At 41.6% G+C, this 23,650-nt stretch overlaps 1 protein-coding gene across 1 annotated transcript; it reads left to right on the forward strand.

Annotated features, from left to right (window-relative positions):
- Window positions 1-23,650, forward strand: LOC147584900 (uncharacterized). The gene is made up of 4 exons (XM_086717694.1): window positions 1-113; window positions 203-463; window positions 1,656-1,781; window positions 23,042-23,650. Exons 1-4 carry the CDS (start codon window positions 1-3, stop codon window positions 23,109-23,111), a joined length of 570 nt encoding a protein of 189 aa, XP_086573820.1. The 3' UTR covers window positions 23,112-23,650.

Genomic DNA, 23,650 nt, shown 5'->3' on the forward strand with positions numbered 1-23,650 from the left:
ATGGCAGGGTCCGGGGGTCTCGGAAAGATACTTGCAGACTCAGAAAACGGCACAGACAACATAAGATGCTCACAGGGGCACGAACCCAGCTTCGCGCCACTCCTGGGATCTCCGTAGCTTGTCTGCAAATGGCGCAGTGACTCCTGATGCTTCACCGGCAAGGGGCGGTGGAGGAGGGCTCCCTTAGTCTCGTTGGGTAAAGGCGATTGGCTGGTGAGGAGCCTCGGCTGTTGGGGCGGAAGCTTCCGGAAGCGCCGAGGGGCTACAAGGCGGAAGAGCGACGCGGTCGCGGTGCGAGGGCTCTCCGGCTGCTGGTGCGAGTGCGCCTGTTTGCCCGGCCACCTGCACGGGCTGCCCGGCTGCCCCGGCGGGTCCACGACGTCTCCGCAGCCGCCTGCCACGGGCCGCGTGTCGCCGTGCACTTGGAAGAAGTCGGGAAGTTCACGGTATCGCAGTCTCTCAGGTGAGACTAGCCCGTTACAGCCATTGCTGTCGCCAAGTGCAATCTGAGATCTGGTTGGCCTCGCACACTTGGGCCTCATTACTTTTGTCGCTTTCTCTTACAAGGGCCCTTTCTTCGGGAAGCCAGTTAAAATGTATCCTCCTCATTCCCTCCCCTTCTAGGTCTGTAGCCGGTAGATCTGGGGTCTTTTGCTTGTTTACTCTTTGTAACACGTGACCAGAAGAAGTTGTGTCTAAACTGACACTTCTTTATGTTTAAATCAAATTAATAACATCACATTCCATAGTCATGTGATCTTATTAAAGCATCACATTTATTTTCTAGGTAAAAATATATCTCTAGAAATGTCCGGGGGCATCTGGGTGGCTCAGTCGGTTAAGCAACTAACTCTCGATTTCGGCTCAGGTCATGGTCTCATGGTTTGTGGCATTGAGTGGTGATGGCACGGAGCCTGCTTGGGATTCTCTCTCTCCCTCTCTCTCTCTGCCCTTCCCCACCCCACCCCCTCTCAAAGTACATCAGTAAACTTTAAAAGAAAAAAAATGTGCAGCATTGTATTCAGAAAGAAATTTACAGCCTTGCTTGCATTAAAAGCATTTTGCTACACTTATGAGATTATCAACAGAAGGAAGATTTCTTATTAATTGAATAAAGTATAGCTATCAGAAACATACAAAAGCATCATACTTAATGGTGAAACAGTGCAAAATTTTCATTATAGTCAGAAACAAGATGAATATGCTTATTATAATTTCTCTATAGTACATTTTACTGGAATAGCTAATGCAATACAATAAGAAAAATAACTGATGTGTGCATATCAGAATGGAGGATCCAAATTGTAATTATTTGCCAATGATATGATGATCTACGTGGAACATTTAAGGAAGTTGATGGACAAAATACTAGTACTTCTAAGAGAGCTCGGCAAGATAAACAGCTCAAACAGAACAAAGGATTTTGCAAAAAAAAAAACGTGCAAAAAAAATGTAACCACATGAAGACACTCTGCATTATTATTCTCAGGAAAAAGCAAATAAAAATGACTACACACACATTAAAATGACTAGAACTGAAAGGACAATACCGAGTAATGGCAATGATGTAGAGCAACTGTAATTTGAATACACTGCCGGTGGGAGTGTAAAAGGGTACAACAACTTCGGAAACCAGTTTGGCAATCTCTTACCAGGTTTGCGTGTCAGAACTCTGCTGCTCAGTATGCACTCAAGAGAAATGAAAACATTTGTCCACACAAAGACTTGTGCACAGACGTTCACAGCCCCAAATTAGAAAGACCCCAAATATTTATTCACAGGTGAGTAGGTCAACAACTTGTGGTATATTTATACAATGGAATATACTCAGCTACGTGCAACAACATGGACGAATCTCAAAAATATTTTGCAGAATGAAAAAACAGAAACAGAAAAGTACATAGCATTTGATATCATTTTTTTTGTTTTTAAATTTTAAGTTATTTATTTTGAGAGAGAGAGAGACACACGGCGGGGGGGGGGGAGGGGCAGAGAGAGAGAATCCCAAGCAGGCTCTATGCTCAGCACGGAGCCGGACACGGGGCTCGATCCCATGACAGCGAGATCACAACCTGAGCTGGAAATCAAGAGATCGACGCTCAACCGACTGAGCCACCCAGGGGTCCCAGCATTTGATTTTATTTGTAAGAAATTCTTCTTAAAAAGGCATTCTAATCTCTAAGGGACAGAAAACAGATCGGTGGTTGCCTGGGGTTGAGGGTAAGGAGAGGTTTCAACAAAAGATGGGGAATAAAGAACTTTTTTGGGTTCCTTATGGAACCAATGGTGGAAATGTTTCTTATTTTAATTGCGCTTAAATAGGTGCATTTTGTTGTATGTAAATTATATCATAGAGAAGTTGATTTTTTAAAGTGTCAGCCTTTTGAATTGGATTTTTACGTCCTTTGCCTCTTTTTTCTTTGCTTTTTCTTTTACTTTGTTTTTACTCTTTGCTGAAGATGAACTTTTTAAGGATGTCCATTGAATTGTAAGAGAGGTCAGATGGATCCTTATTGATCCGCCTAACTTAGGGACCCCCTCCTCCCCCTCCCACCTTGGTTCTGCCCTGCTTCCTTTTCAGTGACATCTAGTCCTGAGTCTTGACTTCATCCCTTGTGTCTGGACGAGACGTTGGTGTGTGCTTGTTTTTGAGTCAACTCGGCACCCCCTTAGCAAATTTATATACTTTGGGCTTTTCTGTGTTTGGCCCAGGTGGATAGGATTCCTTGCTCTCATCTACACGGTAATCCAGCCCGCTTCCAGTTTGTTGACGCCAGCAGGCTTAGCCAGTGGTCCTGTAGGGAATCGGACGTCTGCCAGGTAGGGTGGGCTCTCTGCTTGGTGTGGGAGGAGGAGGGGAGAAGGCCAAGGAGGGTTTCACAGTATGAGAAATGCTTTAAAAATTGTGCTTGGGGCGCCTGGGCGGCTCAGTCGGTTGAACGTCCGTCTTCGGCTCAGGTCATGATCTCGCGGTCTGTGAGTTCGAGCCCCGCGTCGGGCTCTGTGCAGACAGCTCAGAGCCCGGAGCCTGTTTCAGATTCTGTGTCTCCCTCTCTCTCTGCCCCTTCCCCATTGACACTCAGTCTCCCTCTCTCTCTCTCTCTCAAAAATACATAAACATTAAAAAAAATTTTTTTTAATTGTACTTGAAAGGGATTGGTTATATTTCTGTGTCAGATCCCGGTCCTTTGTGCTCATTACCGCACTTAACACGTCTGAGAGCTGGTTATAGGTGGAGCCACACTCTGTGTCTGTTTATTCCTGCTCTTTGCACTCTACTCCACAGAATCTGAACCTCAAGCATTACTGGGCTCGCCCACACTCTGCTCTCAGAGGACTGGAGGGTAAACAGTGAGGACTGAAAATCCTGACCTCCTGGTGCCCTTAAATGCAGAGCAAGCAGGAAAACTACATTGGGGATGTCAGGGAGGGGGAGATGGGAGGGACGAGGGAGGTCAGGGAGGGGGAGATGGGAGGACCGTTTGTTGCGGGGCTGTTAGTGACTCCTGTTTGAAGTGATCTGAGTGGTGGAGGGCAGCCAAATCGCATGGACTTACATAGAAGCCTGCATGAGTGACTGGGGCCAGAGGCTGGGTGGTCCAGTGGGTCTCTGGATTCATTACACCATAAGATTTTAGAGCAGGAGAGGACCTTAAGAGATCACATAGTCCCACCCTCCATTTTATAGATGAATCAATGCAACTTAAGGAATTTAAAAGATATCCCCAATGTCTTGCTGGTTGGTAATTGACTTGAAATGAAAATTATAGTCTCCTCACCGTGAGTGGAGTAATTTTTGCCATCAGACAAGGCTGCTGATTTGTGTGGTTTTATCCTTAGCTTCTTGATGGGTTTTAACTGACACATGTGTCCCATCTAGCCTGACTACAAGCTGACCTCCCCAACTCCTTTTTAAATAAATTGTCAAGGGAATCTGTTCCTGTAAACTGCTCGGTCTTAACCAAAGTCTACTTAACTAATAAAAGAAATTGGGAAGAAATGCCTGCAAAGCAATACCGTGAACCAAATATAGCCAGCGTCCCCAGAGAAAAGCATTTCCAGCTATTGAACTGTAACATAAAACAATACAGTCTCTGAAAGTGTAGGACTTCCATGTGCCTCCTACTCAAGAAGGGACGTGGGTGGACGACGTCCTCGTCTTCTTCCTGTCCTCTCAGAACGCTGTTCCCCCTCACCTCCGAGCTCTACCTGTTTAAGCCGGGGACATGGCAGCTGTTATTCACTTGTACTAAGAACCACTGGAATATCTTGCACATTGGCACACCGGCCTCCATCTACTTCCACCGGCCTCGATGTGCGTGCGTCGGAGCGACACCAATTGAGGACAGTGCTATGACTGAAAGTGAAAGTCTTGAAAAACTAAGAGAAAATTACTATTTTTAATCAAAACTGCTGAAATAGTACATCTCACTGAAATTTGTTATTTTGGGGTTTTTTTGTTGTTTTTTTTTCAATATATGAAGTTTATTGTCGAATTGGTTTCCATACAACACCCAGTGCTCTTCCCAACAGGTGCCCTCCTCAATACCCATCACCCACCCTCCCCTCCCTCCCACCCCCCATCAACCCTCAGTTTGTTCTCAGTTTTTAAGAGTCTCTTATGCTTTGGCTCTCTTCCACTCTAACCTCTTTTTTTTTTTTTTTTTTGAAATTTGTTATTTTGAATTTCTATGCTGTGTTTGATTGTTTAAAAACAACACAGGGGCGCCTGGGTGGCTCAGTCGGTTGAGCGTCGGACTTCAGCTCAGGTCATGATCTCACAGTCCGTGAGTTCGAGCCCCGCGTCAGGCTCTGTGCTGGCAGCTCAGAGCCTGGAGCCTGCTTCGGATTCTGTGTCTCCTCCCTCTGCCCCTCCCCTGCTCATGCTGTGTCTCTCTCTGTCTTAAAAATGAATAAAAACATTAAAAATTAAAAAAATAAATAAAAAAATAAAACAACACAAAATTTGAGGGGCACATGGCTGGCCCAGTCGGTAGAGCTCGCAGCTCTTGCTCTCGAGGTTGTGAGTTCGAGCCTAATGTTGTGTATAGAGATGACTTAAAAATAAAAATTTTAGGGGCACCTGGGGCTAGCCAGTTGAGCGTCTGACTTTGACTTGGGTCATGGTCTCGAGGTTTGGGAGTTCAAGCCCCACATCGGGCTCTCTGCTGTCCGCACAGAGCCTGCTTCCGATCCTCTGTCCCCCTCTCTCTCTGCTCCTCTCCCACTCGCTCTCTCTCTCTCTCTTTCAAAGACAGGTAAACATTAAAAAATAACAATAACAAAATCTTTAAGAAAATACAAAATTTGAGATTTCATATGACACTGGAGAGAGAGTTTCCAGTCCTAAACGACGAGTGAAGCTAACACATGTCTGAACTTCTTCCACTGAGTGCATTGTGATGGTGACTGGATTGTATTTGTCATCTATTTGAAACTCCAAGCAACCCTGGGTATGTAAATCAAGGGTGTGAAACATAGAGGAACTAATAATAGTTCATGTATGATATTAATTAGTTCACAAGGGATCAAAACTTAAAAATTAGGTATCTGGGTTATTTTTAATCGTGGCCAAAAAAAAAAAAAAACACATAACATTTCTCATCTTAACCATGTTTAAGGATACAGTTCAATAGTGTTAAGTATAGTCATATTGTTGTACTACAGATCTCCAGAATTTTTCATCTTTCAAAACAGAAATTCCATATTGCCTCCCTCCAGCCCCCAGCAACCACTCTCCTGCTTTCTGTCTCTTATGAATCTGGCTACTCAAGGTGCCTCCTGTAAGTGGAATCAAGCAGTTTTATCTTTCTGTGACTGTTTATTTTCACTTAGCATAATGCTCTCAACATTCATCTGTGCTGTAGCCTGTGACAGGATTCCCTTCTTTTTTAAGGCTGAGTAATATTCCATTGTATGTATATATCACGTTGCTTTTCACCTGTTCATCTGTCAGTGGACGCTTGGGTCCTTGGCTGTTGTAAAACACGCTGCTGTGAACATGAATTTGCAAATATATGTTCAAGAGTCTGCTTTCCGTTCTTTTGGGTATAGAACTGGAAGTGGGAATACTGGATCATACGGTAATTCCATTTTTACTTTGTGGGGGAGGTCACCACACCATTTTTCATAGTGGCAGCACCACTTTACGTCCCCGCCAACAGTGCACAGGGTTCCCTTTTCTTGACATCCTCTCCAACGTGTTATTTCTCGTCTTTGTGATAATTGCTATTCTAACAGGTGTGAGGTGATAGCTCATTGCAATTTTGATTTGCATTTCCCTGATGATTTATGAAGTTGAACATACTTTAATGTGCCTGTTGTCCATCTGGATGCTTTCTTTGGAAAAATGTCTATTTAGTCCTCTCTCTAATTTTTAATCAGATTGTTAGGTGTTGGGTTGTATGAGTTTGTTACATGGTTTGGAAGTTAACCCCTTATCAAATATATTATTTGCGAGATCAAATATATCTCCCATTCAATAGGTTGCCTTTTCATTTTGCTGATTATTTCCTTTGCCGTGTGGAAGATTTTTGGTTTGGTATAGTTCTGTTTTTGTTGCTTTTGCTTTTGGTGTCAGATTCAAAAAGCCGTTGCCAAGACCTGTGTCAAGGAGCTCACTGTCTGTTTTCTTTTATAGTTTCAAGTCTTCCATTCTCTCTTTTTGTAAATTTTTTTTTTTAACGTTTATTTATTTTTGAGACAGAGAGAGACAGATCATGAACGGGGGAGGGGCAGAGAGAGAGGGAGACACAGAATCCGAAGCAGGCTCCAGGCTCCGAGCCATCAGCCCAGAGCCCGACGCAGGGCTCGAACTCACGGACCGCGAGATCGTGACCTGAGTCGAAGTCGGATGCTTAACCGACTGAGCCACCCAGGCGCCCCACCATTCTCTCTTTTTGTAAGTTTTATTTATTTTGAGAGAGAGAGTGCATGTGAGCGGAGAGGGGCAGATAGAGAAGAAGAGAGAGAGAATCCCAAGTAGGCTTCACACTGTTAGCTTGGAGCCTGACTCAGGACTTGATCCCACGAGCTGTGAGATCATGACCTGAGCAGAAATCAAGAGTTTGACGCTCAACCAACTGACCCACCCAGGTGCCTCCATGTCTTCCATTCTTTAATCCTTCTCTTTTCTTTTCTTTAAAGCAATCTCTATGCCCAACATGGGGCTCGAACTCATGACCCCATGATCAAGAGTCACATGCTCTACTGATGAGCCAGACGGGCACCCTCAGTCTTTCATCCATTTTGAGTTGATTTTTGTGTATGGTGTAAGAAAGTGGTCCAGTCATTCCGTCCATGGGCCTGTCCAGTTTTCCCAGCACCATTTATTGAAAACACTATCCTTTCCCCATTATATATTCTTGCCTCCTTTGTTGAAGACTAATTGACATCCATGAGTTTATTTTGGGGATCTCTATTCTATTATTTTCAGTAATAAAACTTTAAATCAGGGATCATGATGACTCCAGTTTTGGGTTTTTTTTTTTTTTCCTCAAGATTCAAGGTCATTTACAGTCCCATACAAGTTTTAGGATTTTTTGTTCTATTTGTGTGAAAAATACTGTTGGTATTTAGGTAGGGTTTGTGTTGAATCTGTACGTTGCCTTGGGTAGTGTGTACATTTTAACAGCATTGATTCTTCCAATCTGTGAGCATGGTATAGATCTTCCACAGCCTTGGTTAAATTTATTCCGAAGTATTTTTACTCTTTCTGATGCGATTGAAAATGGGATTGCTTTCTTAATTTCTCTTTCTGATAGTTTATTATGAGTAAATAGAAATGCAACACATTTTTGTGTATTGATTTTGTATCTTGCAACTTTACCAAATTTATTAATTCTAACACTTTTTTATGGAGTCTGTAGGGTTTTCTATATGTAATATGTCATCTGCAAGTAATGACAGTTTTACTCTTTCCTTTCTTAAAAAAATTTTTTTAACGTTTATTTATTTTTGAGACAGAGACAGACAGAGCATGAACGGGGGAGGGGCAGAGAGAGAGGGAGACACAGAATCGGAAACAGGCTCCAGGCTCTGAGCCATCAGCCCAGAGCCCGACGCAGGGCTCGAACTCACGGACCGCGAGATCGTGACCTGGCTGAAGTCGGACGCTCAACCGACTCAGCCACCCAGGCGCCCCTACTCTTTCCTTTCTAATTTAGGTGACTTTTATTTCCCTTTCTTGTCTAATTACTCTGGCTGGGATTTCCATCACTATGTTGAGTAAAAGTAGAGGGAGTATAGCCTTATTCTTTTCCTGATATTAGTAGAAAAGCTTTTAGCTTTTCAGCACTGAGTATGATGCTAGCCATGGGCTTGTCATATATGGCCTTGATTATGTTAAGGTACATTTCCTCTTTACTTGCCTTGAGAATTTTTAATATATAAATGCATATATGCTCAGTTTTGTCAAATGATTTTTGTCTTTTCGTTTTGATAACGTGGTGTGTCACATTGGTTGATTTGTGAATGTCAAACCAAACTTGCATCCCTGCAATCAATCCCACTTGATCCTGGTATACGATCCTTTTCCTGCATTATTAAATGTGGTTTGCTAATACTTTGTTGAGGATATTTGCGTCTGCGGTCATCAGGGATAACGGCCTCAAATTTTCTTTTCTTGTGGCATCCTTGTCTGGTTTTAGTATCAGGTAATGCTGGCATCATGAAATGACTTTGGGAGCGTTTCCTCCTCTTCTGTTATTTGAAAGAGTTTAAGAAAGATCGGTAATGGGGCGCCTGGGTGGCGCAGTCGGTTGAGCGTCCGACTTCAGCCAGGTCACGATCTCGCGGTCCGTGAGTTTGAGCCCCGCGTCGGGCTCTGGGCTGATGGCTCAGAGCCTGGAGCCTGTTTCCGATTCTGTGTCTCCCTCTCTCTCTGCCCCTCCCCCATTCATGCTCTGTCTCTCTCTGTCCCAAAAATAAATAAACGTTGAAAAAAAAAAATTTTAAAAAGAAAGATCGGTATCAATTCTTTGAATGTCTGATAGAATTCACCAGTGAAGTCGTCTGGTCCTGGAAGTTTGTCGGTTTGTTTGTTTGTTTGTTGATTACTGATTCAATCTCCTTTCTGATAATCTGTCTATTCAGATTTTCTGTTTCTTCCTAATTCAGTCTTGGTAGGGTATATGTTTCTAGGAATTTATTCATTTTTTCTATGTTGCCCAATTTGTTGGTGTATAATTATTCATAGTAGTCTCTCATGATCCTTTGTATTTCTGTGGCATCAGTTGTAACATCTTTTTCATATCCAATTTTATTTCGGTCCTCTCTATTTCTTGGTGAATCTACTTGGTGGTTTGTCAATTTTGTTTACCTTTTTGAAGAACCTACTCTTAACTTCATTGATCTTTTCTATTACCTTTTTAGTCTCTATTTCACTTGTTTCTACACTAATCTGTTATTTTCTTTTTTTCTACTAACTTTGAGCTTCATTTGCTCTTCTTTTACTGGTTCCTTGAAGTGTAAAGTTAGATTGTTTATTTGAGACTTTTCTTGTTTCTTGAAGTAGGCATTTATTGATATGCACTTCCCTCTTAGAACTGCTTTTGCTGCATCATAAATTTTGATTATGTTATATTTCCACTATCATGTGTCTCGAGGTATTTTTTTTTTATTTCTCTTTTGTCCTGTAGGTTTTTCAGTACCATATTTTTAAATCTCCACATATCTGTGAATTTTCCAGTTTTCTTTATGTAGTTGTTTTCTACTTTCATATCATTGTGGTTGGAAAACAAGTTTGATATGGTTTCAATCCTCTTAAATCAATTAAGACTTGTTTTGTGACCTACCACATGATCTATCTTGGAGAATGTTCCATGTGTGCCAGAAAAGAATGTGTATTCTGTTGCTTTTTGATAGAGTGTTCTATATACATATATATATGTCTGTTAAGTCCACTTGGTCTAATGTGTTAAGGCCAATGTTTCCTTACTGATGTTCTGTCTGGATAATCTGTCCAGTGTAAGTGGAGTGTTAAAGTCCCCTCTATTATTGTACTGCTGTCAATTTCTCCCTTTAAGTCTGTTAATATTTGCCTTATATATTAGGTTATTCTATGTTGGGTGCATAAATATTTACAAATGTTGTATTCTCTTGTTGTGTTGACCACCTTAGCATTATGTAATGCTTTTCTTTGCCTTATTGCAGTCTTTGTTTTAAAGTCAGTTTTGTCTGGGGTTACCTGGGTGGCTCAGTTGGTTACGTGTCCAACTTCGGCTCAGGTCATGATCTCATGGTTCATGAGTTCGAGCCCCACATCGGGCTCTGTGATGACAGCTCAGGGTCTAGAGCCGGCTGTGGATTCTGTCTCTCTCTCACTCTCTCTCTCTCTCTGCCTTTCCCCCACTTTGTGCCCTCTCTCTCTCTGTCTCTCAAAAATAAATAAATAAACATTAAAAAAATTTTAAGTCAATTTTATCTGATATAACTACCCAGCTTTCCTTTGATTTCCATTTGCATGGGATATTTGTCTCCATTCCTTCACTTTTAGTCTGCATGTGTCCTTACATCTAAAGCGAGTCTTTTGTAGGGACGCCTGGGTGGCTCAGTCAGTTGGGCATCTGACTCTTGATTTTGGCTCGGGTCTCATAGTCGTGGAATCAAGCCCTGCTTGCATCAGGCTCCACACTGTTAATGCTGAGGATTCCCTCTCCCTTTCTCTCTACCCCTCCCCCTGCTTGTACTCTCTCTCTCTCTCTTTCTCTCAAAATAAACAAAAACTTTAAAAAAATAAAATGAGTCTTTTGTAAACAACATCGAGTCTGTTTTTTTTCTTTTTCCATTCAGCCACTGTATGTATTTTGACTGAAGACTTTAGTCCATTTACATATATTTTTTTGATAAGTATGTATTTATTGCCATTTTGTTAATTGTTTTCTGGTTGTTTTTGTAGTTCTTCTCTGTTCTTCTTTTGCTCTCTTTCTTTGTGATTTGATGACTTTCTTTAGTGATGTATTTAGATTCCTTTCTCTTTATGTTTTTGTATTTACTATATGTTTTGGACTTGTGGTTACCATGAGGCTTACATACAAGAATTTATATCTATAATAATCTATTTTAAGTTGATAACAACTTAAATTTGATCAAATTCTAAAGCTCAACATTTTTGCTCCCCTTCCCTCCCCACATTTTATGTTTTTAATGTCAGATTTACATCTTTTTATCTTGTATATCCCTGAACTCATTATTATATTCATAGTTATTTTTACTAGTTCATTTTTTGACCTGCATGCCAGCTTAATAAGTGATTAGTACACTATCTTTACTATATATTTACCTATCCAATGAGATTTATTCTTTTCTATGTTCTCTTATTACTAATGATCATCTTTTCTTTTCAGCTTAAAGAATTCCCTTTAACATTTCTTGTAAGGCTGGTTTAACGGTGAACTCCTCTATCTTTTGCGTCTGGAAAATTATTTATCTCTCCCTCAATTCTGAATGATAACTTTGTCAGGTAGAGTAGGTTGAAGTTTTTTTTGGTTGGAAGTTTTTTCTTTCAGAGCTTAGAATATATCATGCCGCTCACCTGTGCCATCACAGTTTCTGCTGGAAAATCTGCTGAGTGTCTTATGGGGATTCCTTTGTATATGTAAGAATTTTTCTTCTCTCCTTGCTTTTAAGATTCTCTGTTTTTGTTTAATTGTTGACATTTTAATTATAATGTGCCTTGATGTGGGTCTCTTTAGATCCTCTTGTTTGGAATCCTTTAGGCTTCCTCATTCTGGATGTCTGTTTCCTCTTCTGGGTCAGGGAAGTTTTCAGCCACTATTCAAGTAAGATTTCTTCCTCCTTTCCTCTCTCTTCTTCTGGGAGCCCTATAATACAAATTTAATCGGTTTCATGTTGCTCCATAAGTCCCTTGAGCTGTCTTCACTTTTTTTTTCATCCTTTTTTCTATTTGCTGCTCCAATCAGGTGAGTTCCACTGCCTTGCCTTTGAGTTCACTGATCCTTTCTTTGCTTCATCTAGTCTGTTGTTCAACCCCTCTAGTGTACTTTTCATTTCAGTCATTGTGTTCTTCAGCTCTGTGACTTCTATTTCATAGTTTCTTATGTTTTCTGTCTGTTTTGAATTTCTCACATGTTCATCCATTTCCTTTCCCCAGTTTGGTGAGCATCTTTATGACCATGACTTGGAAGTCTTTATCAGGTAAATTACTTATCTCTGTTTAATTAAGGTTTTTCTCTAGGTTTTATCTTGTTTTTTCATTTGGCACATACTCCTCTATTTCTTCATTTTGCTTGACTCTCTGTATTGGTTTCTATGCTGTTGAGACTTCTCTCCCAGTCTTGAAGGAGTGGCCTTGTATAGGAGATATACCTTTTTGTTCAACCCTGTCCCATCTCTTGGTTGTCTCTCAAACCTTTGTGTTTGTCCAAGCAGTCTATTATATTTTTAGTAGCTCCCTATAGTTACATATGTGCCTAGACTTGTCAGTATCCCAAAGGGGAGGATCTTAGCACCTAGATTCAGGCTGATTGGAAGTCAGACCCTCAGTCATCAGCTTTTAATTGTTTGCAAATATATATACAGTCTGTAGTTACCACAATCATAAGCCCCACTGGCCACCAGAGCCAGGAGATCTAGAGGTGTCTTCTGGGTGGCAATTATAAAAATTGGGGCTCCACATGAGAGTATAACCTCTTTTGTGGGAGATACTAGCAAGCTGGAGAAAGAAGGAAAGTGGCAAGATGGCATCTACAGCCTATGCTCCTTGAGAGCAGCCCTGTAGGCGATAAGACATCTGCCAAATCTAAAGCCTGCCCCTCAGGCTTTTCTGTTTCTATTTCTGTTTTTTTGTTTTTATAATAGTGGCCGTCCTAATGGATGTGAAGTGATATCTTGTTGTGGTTTTGGTTTGCATTTTCCTAATGATTAGCTATGTTGAGCATCTTTTCATATGCTTTTTGGCCAGACATGTGGTTTTAAACTATTATGGAGTGTCAAATTGTAGCTGTTTTCAGCCAATCTGTGTGTCATTTATAAGACTATATAACAAAAAAAAAATCCCACAAAACAATCTGAAGACGAAAGAGCTTTTGAAGGTGACTCAGAAGTTAAGCACATGTCATTTCAGTTGGGTTCAATTGACTTGGAGATCTTCATTGTGTGCCCAAAGCACACAGCCCTCCTAATTCAATGTTTAAGTAAGCTGATGAATACTAAGTAAAGACCTCTGAAAGGAGAAAGGATGTTTTATTACATATAATAAACTCCAGGTCTACATGGCCTAGATGGTTTCACGGGTGCATTCTTCCATCCATTAAAGAAGAAAAAAAGACCAACTATACACAAACTCTTCTAGGAAATAGAGCACTTTCCAACTCATATTATGAGGCTGGCATTATTCTGATACCAAAGCCAGACTTTATATATAAATACACATCTTATGTATATGTATTTATTTATACGTATGCATTTTATGCACCTGTATGTACAAAATGTTATAGGCATACTCCTTCTTCTTTTTCTTCTTCAGTCATCCATTACAAACCAAGGGAAAAAGAATGGTCTTTTAATGCATTTCACATCTTTTCTTCGTGGCTGGAGATACCAAGGATAGAAGTATAGCATTAGTGACGTAGGCTACTCCTGGGTCGACCCACATAAATTGTACCCAATGCTCAGACCCTAGTCTTTTGAACTGGTTGCCCACCGTCTGAAAAAGGAAAAAGTTCCTAAGGCAACGTAAATTAAGAGGTTGACATGCCTTAAAGGAGGCCTATTAAGGATAAAAATATACCGTTGGAGCTTCTTCTGATAAACAAAGTAAACAAAACCATGGGATAGATCCATTAGGAGGCATTTGTGAGACACTCAGACTCTGAGAATTGGTGCTTTGATGAATGAGAAGGGCAGGGAAAGATTGCAGGGTTAGTTTCCACTTGAGCAGGGTGAGTTTCCACCTGAGTATCTGAAGTCAGAGCCAGCACATCTAACGGTATTGATGGTGTGCAGTGTTTCTCTGAGTTTGAAGGGTGGGCTGCACTATCTCTAAAAGTGGGTTTTTCTTTACAGAGTGCAACAGTGATCTCATCCCTGAGTACCACATGAACCCAGTAGATAGCACTCCAGACAAGGGTGGGATTCCCAGGATGCTTTCCATCAGTGCATCGAGAGGACTGATCGGGCTGTCCACAGATGTGGAATTTCCTTGGGATCACACTATAGTTCTTGGCCTGTTTCCCTGATTCCAGCTTAGCTAATTGATGGTAGGGGAATCATTTTATTCGAATTTGCATTTAATTTTTCATACCTGATCCTTTGTCTGGCACCCAGTTAGTGCCCAATACATAGAGTGTGCATAGTTGGAGATCTTAAGAAACTTCTCAATCCCCCGAGGACTTCATCATAGGAGAGACATTCCCCTGTGGGTCCTACAAGTAGATGGGCATCTGTGTTTTTCTCCAGAGCCCCCTGAAGCCCATTCATCATTCATTACTTAATAATGATTTGTCTCTTGAGCCTAACAGAGAGGCCCAAACTTGAGCAGTTTTCCACTGTGGGTCCCCATTGTGGCTCAGCACATCCACAGACACTTAGAAGGGAAACTTGGCTCATTCCAACCCTGGGGTCCCCATCTGAGTGGTTCTGGCCTGAAGGCCAGTTCTCAGCATTACGTTCTTCCCTTCTGTTTCCTGGTTTCCCCGAGCCCTCAATGAGGAGCTCATCTTCTGCGCTGTTTGGCCAAAGTCCAGGCTTTCAGCTAAGGGCCCAGGACTTTGGGAACTGAAGAGATTAGAATTATTTAAGGGTAGCGTGTCAGTAAATAGCAGGGACTTCTATTTAAAATGTCTAAATAAGTTTATTAACACCTACTGTTTTTTAGCACACAGGTTAGATTTCTATAACAAAAAGATTTAAAAAACAAAGCCCTAAATGATATAGATGTTCCTTTCTTTTTCATATGAGAGTCCAGATATAGTAGTCTAGGCTTGTGGGACAGTTTGCCATCCCACGTTTGATGAAGGTTCTGGTTGTTGATGTTTTCCTGCTAAAGAAAAGCAGAAAAAAGAGATAGAGGAAGGCTTCACCCAGTGTTTTTTAAGTGTGGGAATCCCAGGGTGAGAACCTAACACGGAGCCACGGTGAGCCACAGGCAAGTCTCAGGCTGCCCATGTAGGACCCTGCTAAAATCCGTACCCCAGGCCCCTGACCATTCCTTCCTCCCCCCTTCACACCAGGACGCTCGCTTCCCCTGTAAAACAAAATACTTGAATTGTCTCTAAAGGTGACGTTTTGCTTCCTGCTTCTGTGCCATTGTACTTGCTCTCCCGGCTGGAAAACTCGTCCTCCCCTGCCAAAGCCAAGCCCTACTCAACCCTCCGGGGGGAGGGCCCCTGAAGTAGCAAACCTCCTACACCAGTGCTCCTTATATCCTGAACAGCACCCACTGCTCACACCACAGCCCTGGCAGTCATCCTGCCTCACCCCCACATCTGACCCATCACCGAGCCCTGTCAGTTCCATGTCCCAAAGAGCTCTCGAATGGCTTCTGTCCCCCTCAACTGCCAACCACTATTGGAGCCTCCAAACTGGGAAGTGTTTAAGAGTGACAGGTGCTCCAACAGATGGCAAGAGAGGACAACAGGCATAAACTTGGTCGGTTCTAGGCAAACCCGGGTCTGGGGAATAGGATGTAGGGTTGCCCTAGTTTCTAGCCCGGTTCGGGTCTCCAGCTCTCTTGCCTGGTCTCATTGTTTCCAGGCTTGCCGCCTCCATTCCTTTCTCCACACAACAGCCCAAATGCTCTTATGTGTTTTTTTTTTTTAAATACATAAAGCTAGTCATGGCATTCCCTGCTTCAAATCATTTAGTGCCCCTTAGTCGTCTTAAACTCTCGATGATGTTATTGTCATCACATCCTAAGTGGTTGATCGGTTTTGACATTTTAGTTTCAATGATGGGACATTCTCGCCTTAACAATAACTCTGGTGCTGTTAATTCCCGACCTTTTTGTGATTACTTTATATCTTAGAGTTTTCATTGGCAATTTAGCTGTAGATTTAGCTAATTAATAAAGCAGCGAACTTAAAAAAATAGATGATGGAAATAGGTCATCTTCCAATGGCTCCCCTGTGCCTTCAGGACAAAATGCAGATCAATTAATGCAGTGTTCTAGGTTCTTTGTGACTGGCTCCTGCCTACCTCGTTAGCCATACCTTGTCTCTCTAGCCAGGCCCCCAAATATTCCATCTCCTGGCCCTGAGCCTTTGTACTATGTGTATTCTGCCTGAAGACTATCCCCATGTACCTGTACCGAGCAGATTTCTATTCCCCCTTCAAGTCTCAGCGTAGACATCATTTACTGTCGGAAGCTAGATATGCCAATACGTTACATCATATTCCCGTGTGATAATTGTCCAACTGTTTGGTGTCATCCGGGGTAGTCTGCAGGTTCTGTGAAGGGAAGGCCTGCATCAATTTTGTTCACTGCTCTATCCCTAGCCCTTAGCCGGATGGCCCTGGTCCCTCACGGGCTTTGGTCAAGTGTCTGTGTTTTCTGAGTCCTCCTTGTCCCTTCTCTCAGCCACCTCCACATCCCTTTCATGCTGTGCTGGGAAGGACTGCATGGTGCTGTCCTTAAGCCATCTGCTCAGGAACCTCACCCAGCCAGGCCACTGTTCAACTCTGGTGCCTTGAGGGGCCTGGGACTCCTCAGAGGGCCTTATGGCCTCCCCGAGATGTGGGATCCCCTCGGTCCTTTCCAAGGCTGCCGTCAGCTTTCATCCAGGCTGAGCCAGACTGCTTTTTGGAGACACCATCAAAGGGTGACTCCATGGCTCTTGTCTTCATCTCGGAAGTTCATCCTCTCCCCGGTGACCTTTAATCTCCTCTTAGGTAGAACTTGCTCTTACATCATCACAAAATTTTCCTGAATCAGTTGTTTATGGCATAAACTTGGCGAGTTTGGCCTTCAAACTGGCTTTTGGTAACTCAAAAAATATGCTCTCTCAAAGCTTCTGTCTCTGTCATGAGCTTCAAAAGTCTGTTTTGATGACACATTACTTTGAGTTGTGGCCCTCTCAATGGCAGTAAACATGTCTCATGATCCGGATGTAAAGATGGAAGGGAATGTGGGATAAAAAGGAACTAATGAGAATGAGTTTATAAGTTAAAATACCGCCTGGGTGGCTCAGTCAGTTCAGCATCCGACTTGGGCTCAGGTCATAATCTCACGGTTCATGGGTTTGAGCCCCACGTCAGGCTCTGTGCTGACAGTTCAGAGCTGGGAGTCTGGCTCAGATTCTGTGTCTCCCCCTCTCTCTGCCTCTCCCCCCTCAAGAATAAATAAATATTTTAAAAATTTAATGAAAAAATATTGCCTGTATACAGACACAACAAACAGACACTTTTAACAATAACATGGGGTTGTATGCACAGGAATTCCCATTTCCAGGAATTTGTCCTACAGAAAATGCTTACAAAATAAGGCAAAAATAAATGGATAAGGATGTTTTACAGCATTTTTAAAGTAATAGTGAAAGTCATAAACAAACTAAATTCCATCAAGAGGGACTGGTTAAAAAAATGTTCCCTCGTGGGAACATAAAATGGAATTTTGTGCAGTTGTTTGAAGAAATGAGATAACTTTAACTGACATGGAAAAGCGTCCATGATATGTTAAGTCAAAAGAGAAACTTGCAAGGGTGCCTGGGTGGCTCAGTCAGTTAAACATCGGACTTTGGTTCAGGTCATAATCTCGCAGTTTGTGAGTTCGAGCCCCGCATCGGGCTCTGGGCTGACAGCTCAGAGCCTGGAGCCTGCCTCAGATTGTGTGCCTCCCTCTTCCTCCTCCTCCCCTGCTAGTGTTCTGTCTCTCTCTCTCTCTCTCTCTCTCTCTCTCTCTCTCTCTCTCTCTCTCTCAAAAATAAATAAATGTTTAAAAGTTTAAAAAAAAGAGAAACTTGCAAGCAGTAATGTCTAAACATTTGTATGTGACCAGAAGATGCCTATTAAGAGAATATACAAGGTATTATGTTAAGTGAAATAAATCAGAGAAAGGCAAATACCATTTGATTTTACTCATATGTGGAATCTAAGAAACAAAACAAGGAAAAAAAAGAGATAAACCAAAAACCAGACTCCTAAATATGGAAAACAAACTGGTGGTTGCCAGAGGGGGACGAGTGGGGCTGAATGAAACAGCACACCCACGGGGCGCCTGGGTGGCGCAGTCGGTTGGGCGTCCGACTTCAGCCAGGTCGCGATCTCGCCGTCCGTGAGTTCGAGCCCCGCGTCGGGCTCTGGGCTGATGGCTCGGAGCCTGGAGCCTGTTTCCGATTCTGTGTCTCCCTCTCTCTCTGCCCCTCCCCCGTTCATGCGCTGTCTCTCTCTGTCCCAAAAATAAATAAACGTTGAAAAAAAAAAAAATTAAAAAAAAAAAAAGAAACAGCACACCCATGTTGATGAGCACTGAGTAATGTATAGAATTGTGGAATCAATATGTTGTATTGCAACTAATCTAATACTGTATGTTAACCGTAGTTCAATAAAAACACAAATAAATAAATAAATACAAATGGGTTGAACTTTCACTCTATATGCGGAAGTTCGGAATATTCTAAGTATTTCAGGAATGAGTAGGGAACCTAAATTTCTCTTGATCATTTCTGTATCCAAATCCCTATATAGCTGCATGCAAGTTACCTGCGTTTTGCTACCTGTACATGTGGACACAATTTGACAGCTACTTGGAGGTGTTCTTGATCCCTGTTCTTTTACTGAACGGACTACAAGGTGATGTGTTTGGACTTTTGTAAAAAGTTGGTAGCCGTGCTGGCGGTGGTAGGAGGGGGTAGAGTGGTTTCACATTGCAGCAGAGCAAATTAAATACACTCTTAGACTCAGCCATTAGAAACACCCAGGAAGCATCACAGAATCCTATGTTTGGGGCCTTCAAGCAGTGAAATCAGAAGTTCCGGTGGTGGAGCTCAAGCATCAGGTTTCGTTTTTTTTTCATTGACCTAGGTTATGCTAATATGCAACCAGGTTTGAGAACCACTGAATAAGTCCATTAAAGTACTCTAAGCGTGTGGTTTTTCATACGAAGAAAGTTCATCAAGAGATTTTTGGGGGCCCTGGGTGGGTCAGTCGGTTGAGCTACAGACTCTTGATTTCGCTCAAGTCATGATCTCACGGTTCCTGGGACTGAGCCTCGTATCCGACTCGGTGCTGACAGTGCAGAGCCTGCCTAGGATTCTCTCTCTCTCTCTCTCTCTGTCCATCCCCCGCTTGCTCACTCTCTTTTAAAATAAATTAAAAAATAAACATTTTTTAAAAAGATATTTTTGTAAATAAACATAGTTTCTCCCAGAGAAACACCCCCTTGCCTGCTTTCCTGGCTTTAATAAAAAGCTTTCTTTCTACCATATTTGATTGACTTATTGTTTCATATGTATTTCCTTTACTAGTTTCTAAGCTTTGTGGACAAGATTAAGATATTTGTCTTATTCGTTATGGCTTCTCTCTCTCTCTCTCTCTCTCTCTCTCTCTCACACACACACACACACACACACACACACACACACTCCACAGTTTCTGAGACATGTAGGTCACCCAATAAACATTTGTTGAATCAATAAATTCAGAGTTTCAGAAAATTTGTAACAAAAAATAATGCTTTCTCCATGTAAAATTGATGTAGAAAGAGTAAAAAAAAATAACTACTAATTTACATTAGTAGTTAATATTTTTATTAAGTAAAAGGCTTCCATTAGAGTTTAGAAATATACATTTACATTATCAGTAACTTTGAAAAAATCTATATGAGAAAGAGGAATTGAGGGCTATTAGTGGAGATGGAGGCGATGGGAACTTTACTCCCATTGGCATTATCTGAGTTTCTTTTTACAATGGGCATTCAATATCTTTACAATATTTTAATTAAGTTAAAAACTACCTTTACACTGATAAATAACCTCAGGAAAGTCATAGGATACAAATCAATGTACAGAAATCTGTTGCATGCCTATACACCAATAATGAAGCAGCAGAAAGAAAAATTAAGAAAACAATCCCATTTACCATTGCACTGAAACCAACAAAATATCTAGGACTGAACTTAACCAAGGAGGTGAAAGACCTGTACTCTGAAAATTAGAAAATACTGATGAAAGGCATTGAAGACAACACAAAGAAATGGAGATATTCCATGCTGATGGGTTGGAAGAACAAATATTGGTAAAATGTCTATACTCTTCAAAGCAATCTACACATTTAATGGAATCCCCTATCAAAATGCCAACAGCATTTTTTTTTTCACAGAACTGGAACAAACAATCCTAAAATTTGTATGGAACCACAAACACACAGACCCCAAACAGCCAAAGCAATCTTGAGAAAGAAAAATGAAACTGGAGGCATCGCAATTCCAAATTTCAAGTTACGTTATGAAGTGATAGTAATTAAAACAATACGGTACTGGCATAAAAAGAGATACACAGATCAGGGAATAGAACAGAAAACCCAGAAATAAATTCACAATTATATTGTCAATTCATCTTTGACAAAGGAGAAATAAATATAAGATGGGAACAAGACCATCTCTTCAACAAATGGCATTGGGAAAAGTGGACAACTACATGCAAAAGAATGATGCTGGAACACTGTCTTACCCTGTACACAAAAATAAACTCAAAATGGATTAAAGACTAAGTGTAAGACCTGAAACCATAAAAATCCTAGAAGAGAGCACAGGAAATAATCTCTGACATCGGCTGTAGCAACATTTTTCTAGATGTGTCTCCTGAACAAGGAAAAGAAAAGCAAAAATAAACTCTTGGGACTACATCAAAATAAAAAGTTTCTGCACAGCAAAAGAAACAACCAATAAAACTAAAACGTAATCTATGGAATGGGAGACGGTATTTGCAAGTGACATATCTAATAAGGGTTAATATCCTAAATAGAAAAAGACCGGATACAACTCAACATCCAACAAAACAAATAATCCAATTAAAAAATGGGCAGAAGACAAGAACAGACACTTCTTCAAAGAAGACATCCAGATGGCCAACAGACACATGAAAACATTCTCAACATCATTCATCGTCAGGGAAATATAAATTAAAACCACAATGAGATGTCACCTCACACCTATAACAATGGCCAAAATCCAAAACACAAGACACAACGATTGTTGGTGAGGATGTGAAGAAAAAGGAACCCTCATGCATGCACTATTGGTGGGAATGCAGACTGTTGCAGCCACCATGGGAAACAGTATGGACCTTCCTCAAAAAATTAAAAATACAACAACCCTACGATCCAGGAATTGCACTACTGGGGATTTACTCAAAAAATACAAAAACACTAATTCAAAGGGATACATGCACCCCGATGCTTATAGCAGCATTATCTACAATAGCCAGATTATGAAGCAGCTCAAGTGTCCATCGATAGATGAATGGATAAAGAAGATGTAGCATGTATACAATGGAATACTACTCAGCCATAAAAAAGAATGAAATCTTGCCATTTGCAATGACATAGATGGAGCTAAAGAGCATAATGCTGAGCAAACTAAGTCAAAGACAAATACCATATGATTTTACTCACATGTGGAACTTAAGAAAAAAAAATGAGCAAAGGGAAAAAGAGACAGAAACCAAGAGACTCTTAACTATAGAGAACAGACTGATTTGGGGCAGGAAGGAGCTAGGTGGGGGAATGGGTGAAATAGGTGCTGGGGATTAAAAGGTACACTTATCACGATGAAAAAAATAAAACAAAATAATTTAAATTTTTTTCATAATAAAAATTACCTTTATAAGCTGCTTTTATCATATACAACATATTGGGAACATCTTCATTCGTAACGGAAGTATAGTATCCCATCCCAGGGTTGCACCAAAAATATTAACTTTCCTGCGTTTAGGTTTTCTCTAATATTTTAAAACATTAACACATTTTTTTAATATTTATTTATTTTTGAGAAAGAAGGGGTGGTCAGGGGCAGAGAGAGAGGGAGACACAGAATCCAAAGCAGGCTCCAGGCCCTGAGCTGTCAGCACAGAGCCCGATGCGGGGCTTGAACTGATGAACCATGAGATCATGACCTGAGCTGAAGTCAGACGCTTAACTGACCGAGCCACCCAGGCGCCCCTGTTTGCAAATTTCTGATGAAGAAAGCGGGTAACGTTTCTCACTGTAGCCCGATGTAATGTCACTTAGCAAGTTTCCCTGTCCCCTCTATTTCCCAGAAATCGGTAGTTAGATTGAGATGTGGGATCAGGTTTAAGTTTTAAATTTTTGGCAAGAATACTTCACAGGTGGTAGTGTGTCCTTTCACACAAAGGGTCTGCTTGTCTGTCTTTTTTTGTGTGTTTATCAGCCATTGATGCTTCTTGCCTAGAGCCCATGCAAAGGTCACAGAGTGGTGACACTCGGACTTGTCTTCTCCATTTATTAGCTGGAATACTTTGTCAATAGAAGCCTCCGCTTGTCCCTCTCTGATTAGTCAGTACTACAGTTCATACTGGAATGGCAGAAATAAATACCTAATTCTTTCCTTTTATTTACGAGTCTTGAAAATAAACGTGTCCCTAGCATTCTCTGAAGGTGACCAATGAAGGTGTTACCATTGCTGTTTTTAGTATCCTTTTGAATTCATAGATGTAGACATTAGTAAAGTGTTTCCATCCAATGCAGTAAAAGTCCTCACAGTTGCTCAAGCTGTCCTTTTTTTTTTTTTTTTTTTTTTTGTCTATGGGAGCTTTCAATGCTATCCCGGGTTTTCTGGACTGAACCCTTGAAGTCGAGCCAATTCTTCCTGCTTGGCACAGGAAGATATTCCACTCACCCTAAATCCGATTGTGTCACAGACCGAGGAAGGTGGGAGGAAACGAATAAATAAAAAATGAACAAAAGCCCTCAGCTTGACTGGAAGAAGTCCTGGGGTGGGGGGCAGGGGGGAGAGTCAGAATATCTAGGTTTCAGTCCCGGCTCTGTAGCCAGCTGGGTATTTCATTTCAGACAATCGGTGAACTCTGATTCTCCGATTCTCTTTTTAATTTCTTCTCATTTGTCCTAGGAGGATAATAATAGCAGGAACCACAATAGTACTGAGAATGATAACGGTGGCGGCTTCAGCGAGTTTCTGAGACGACAGAGCATCTGTGTGAGGCCGCCTTGTCAACCGCACGCAAACAATATGCTGTCCCCGTCGCTCCTTCAGCCTCTTGCCTCCGAAAATGCGCTGCACCAGTGCAGGTGTTCACTGTCTCCCTGAATTGTCTAGCAGTCTCTCGGAAATGCTCTCTCGAGAGGGGTCTCAAGCCGCCTTTCTAAGGTACCGGTGAAAACAAGACTGGCGAGGAGGGGGCTCTGGGCCTCAGTGCCCGGAAGGGCGTGGGGAAGCTGGAATGGGCATGTGATGCTGCTGAGAGGCTCCAGCAGTAGGACTTCTCCGAGAGGTCATTAGCCAGTATGCAGCACACTTTAAAAAAGTGAGCATTCCTTCGATCCAGCAACCCTACCTCCTAGAGGGAATAATTACACAAAGGAGGTACGATGTGTCTGTGAGAATGCCTGTCAGGGCGATTTATAAAGTCTTAAAAATTGGAAAGACTCTAAATATACCAGTAGTTAAGTAAATTATGGCACACCCATTAAATAAAATGGAATACTGTACCAAAACTGA

This window comes from Puma concolor, chromosome A1 (genome assembly GCF_028749965.1).
Source record: "Puma concolor isolate L17-30 chromosome A1, mPumCon1.1.hap2, whole genome shotgun sequence".
NCBI classification, from domain to species: Eukaryota; Metazoa; Chordata; class Mammalia; order Carnivora; family Felidae; genus Puma; species Puma concolor.

What these genes read in the sequence shown, in the direction of transcription:
- LOC147584900 (XM_086717694.1), top strand. Translation starts at nt 1, where the DNA reads ATGGCAGGGTCCGGGGGTCTCGGAAAGATACTTGCAGACTCAGAAAAC. An exon ending in GCGCCACTCCTGGGATCTCC is followed by an intron (nt 114 to 202) that starts GTAGCTTGTCTG and finishes CGTTGGGTAAAG; the next exon opens with GCGATTGGCTGGTGAGGAGC. An exon ending in CCCCAAATATTTATTCACAG is followed by an intron (nt 1,782 to 23,041) that starts GTGAGTAGGTCA and finishes CATTTGTCCTAG; the next exon opens with GAGGATAATAATAGCAGGAA.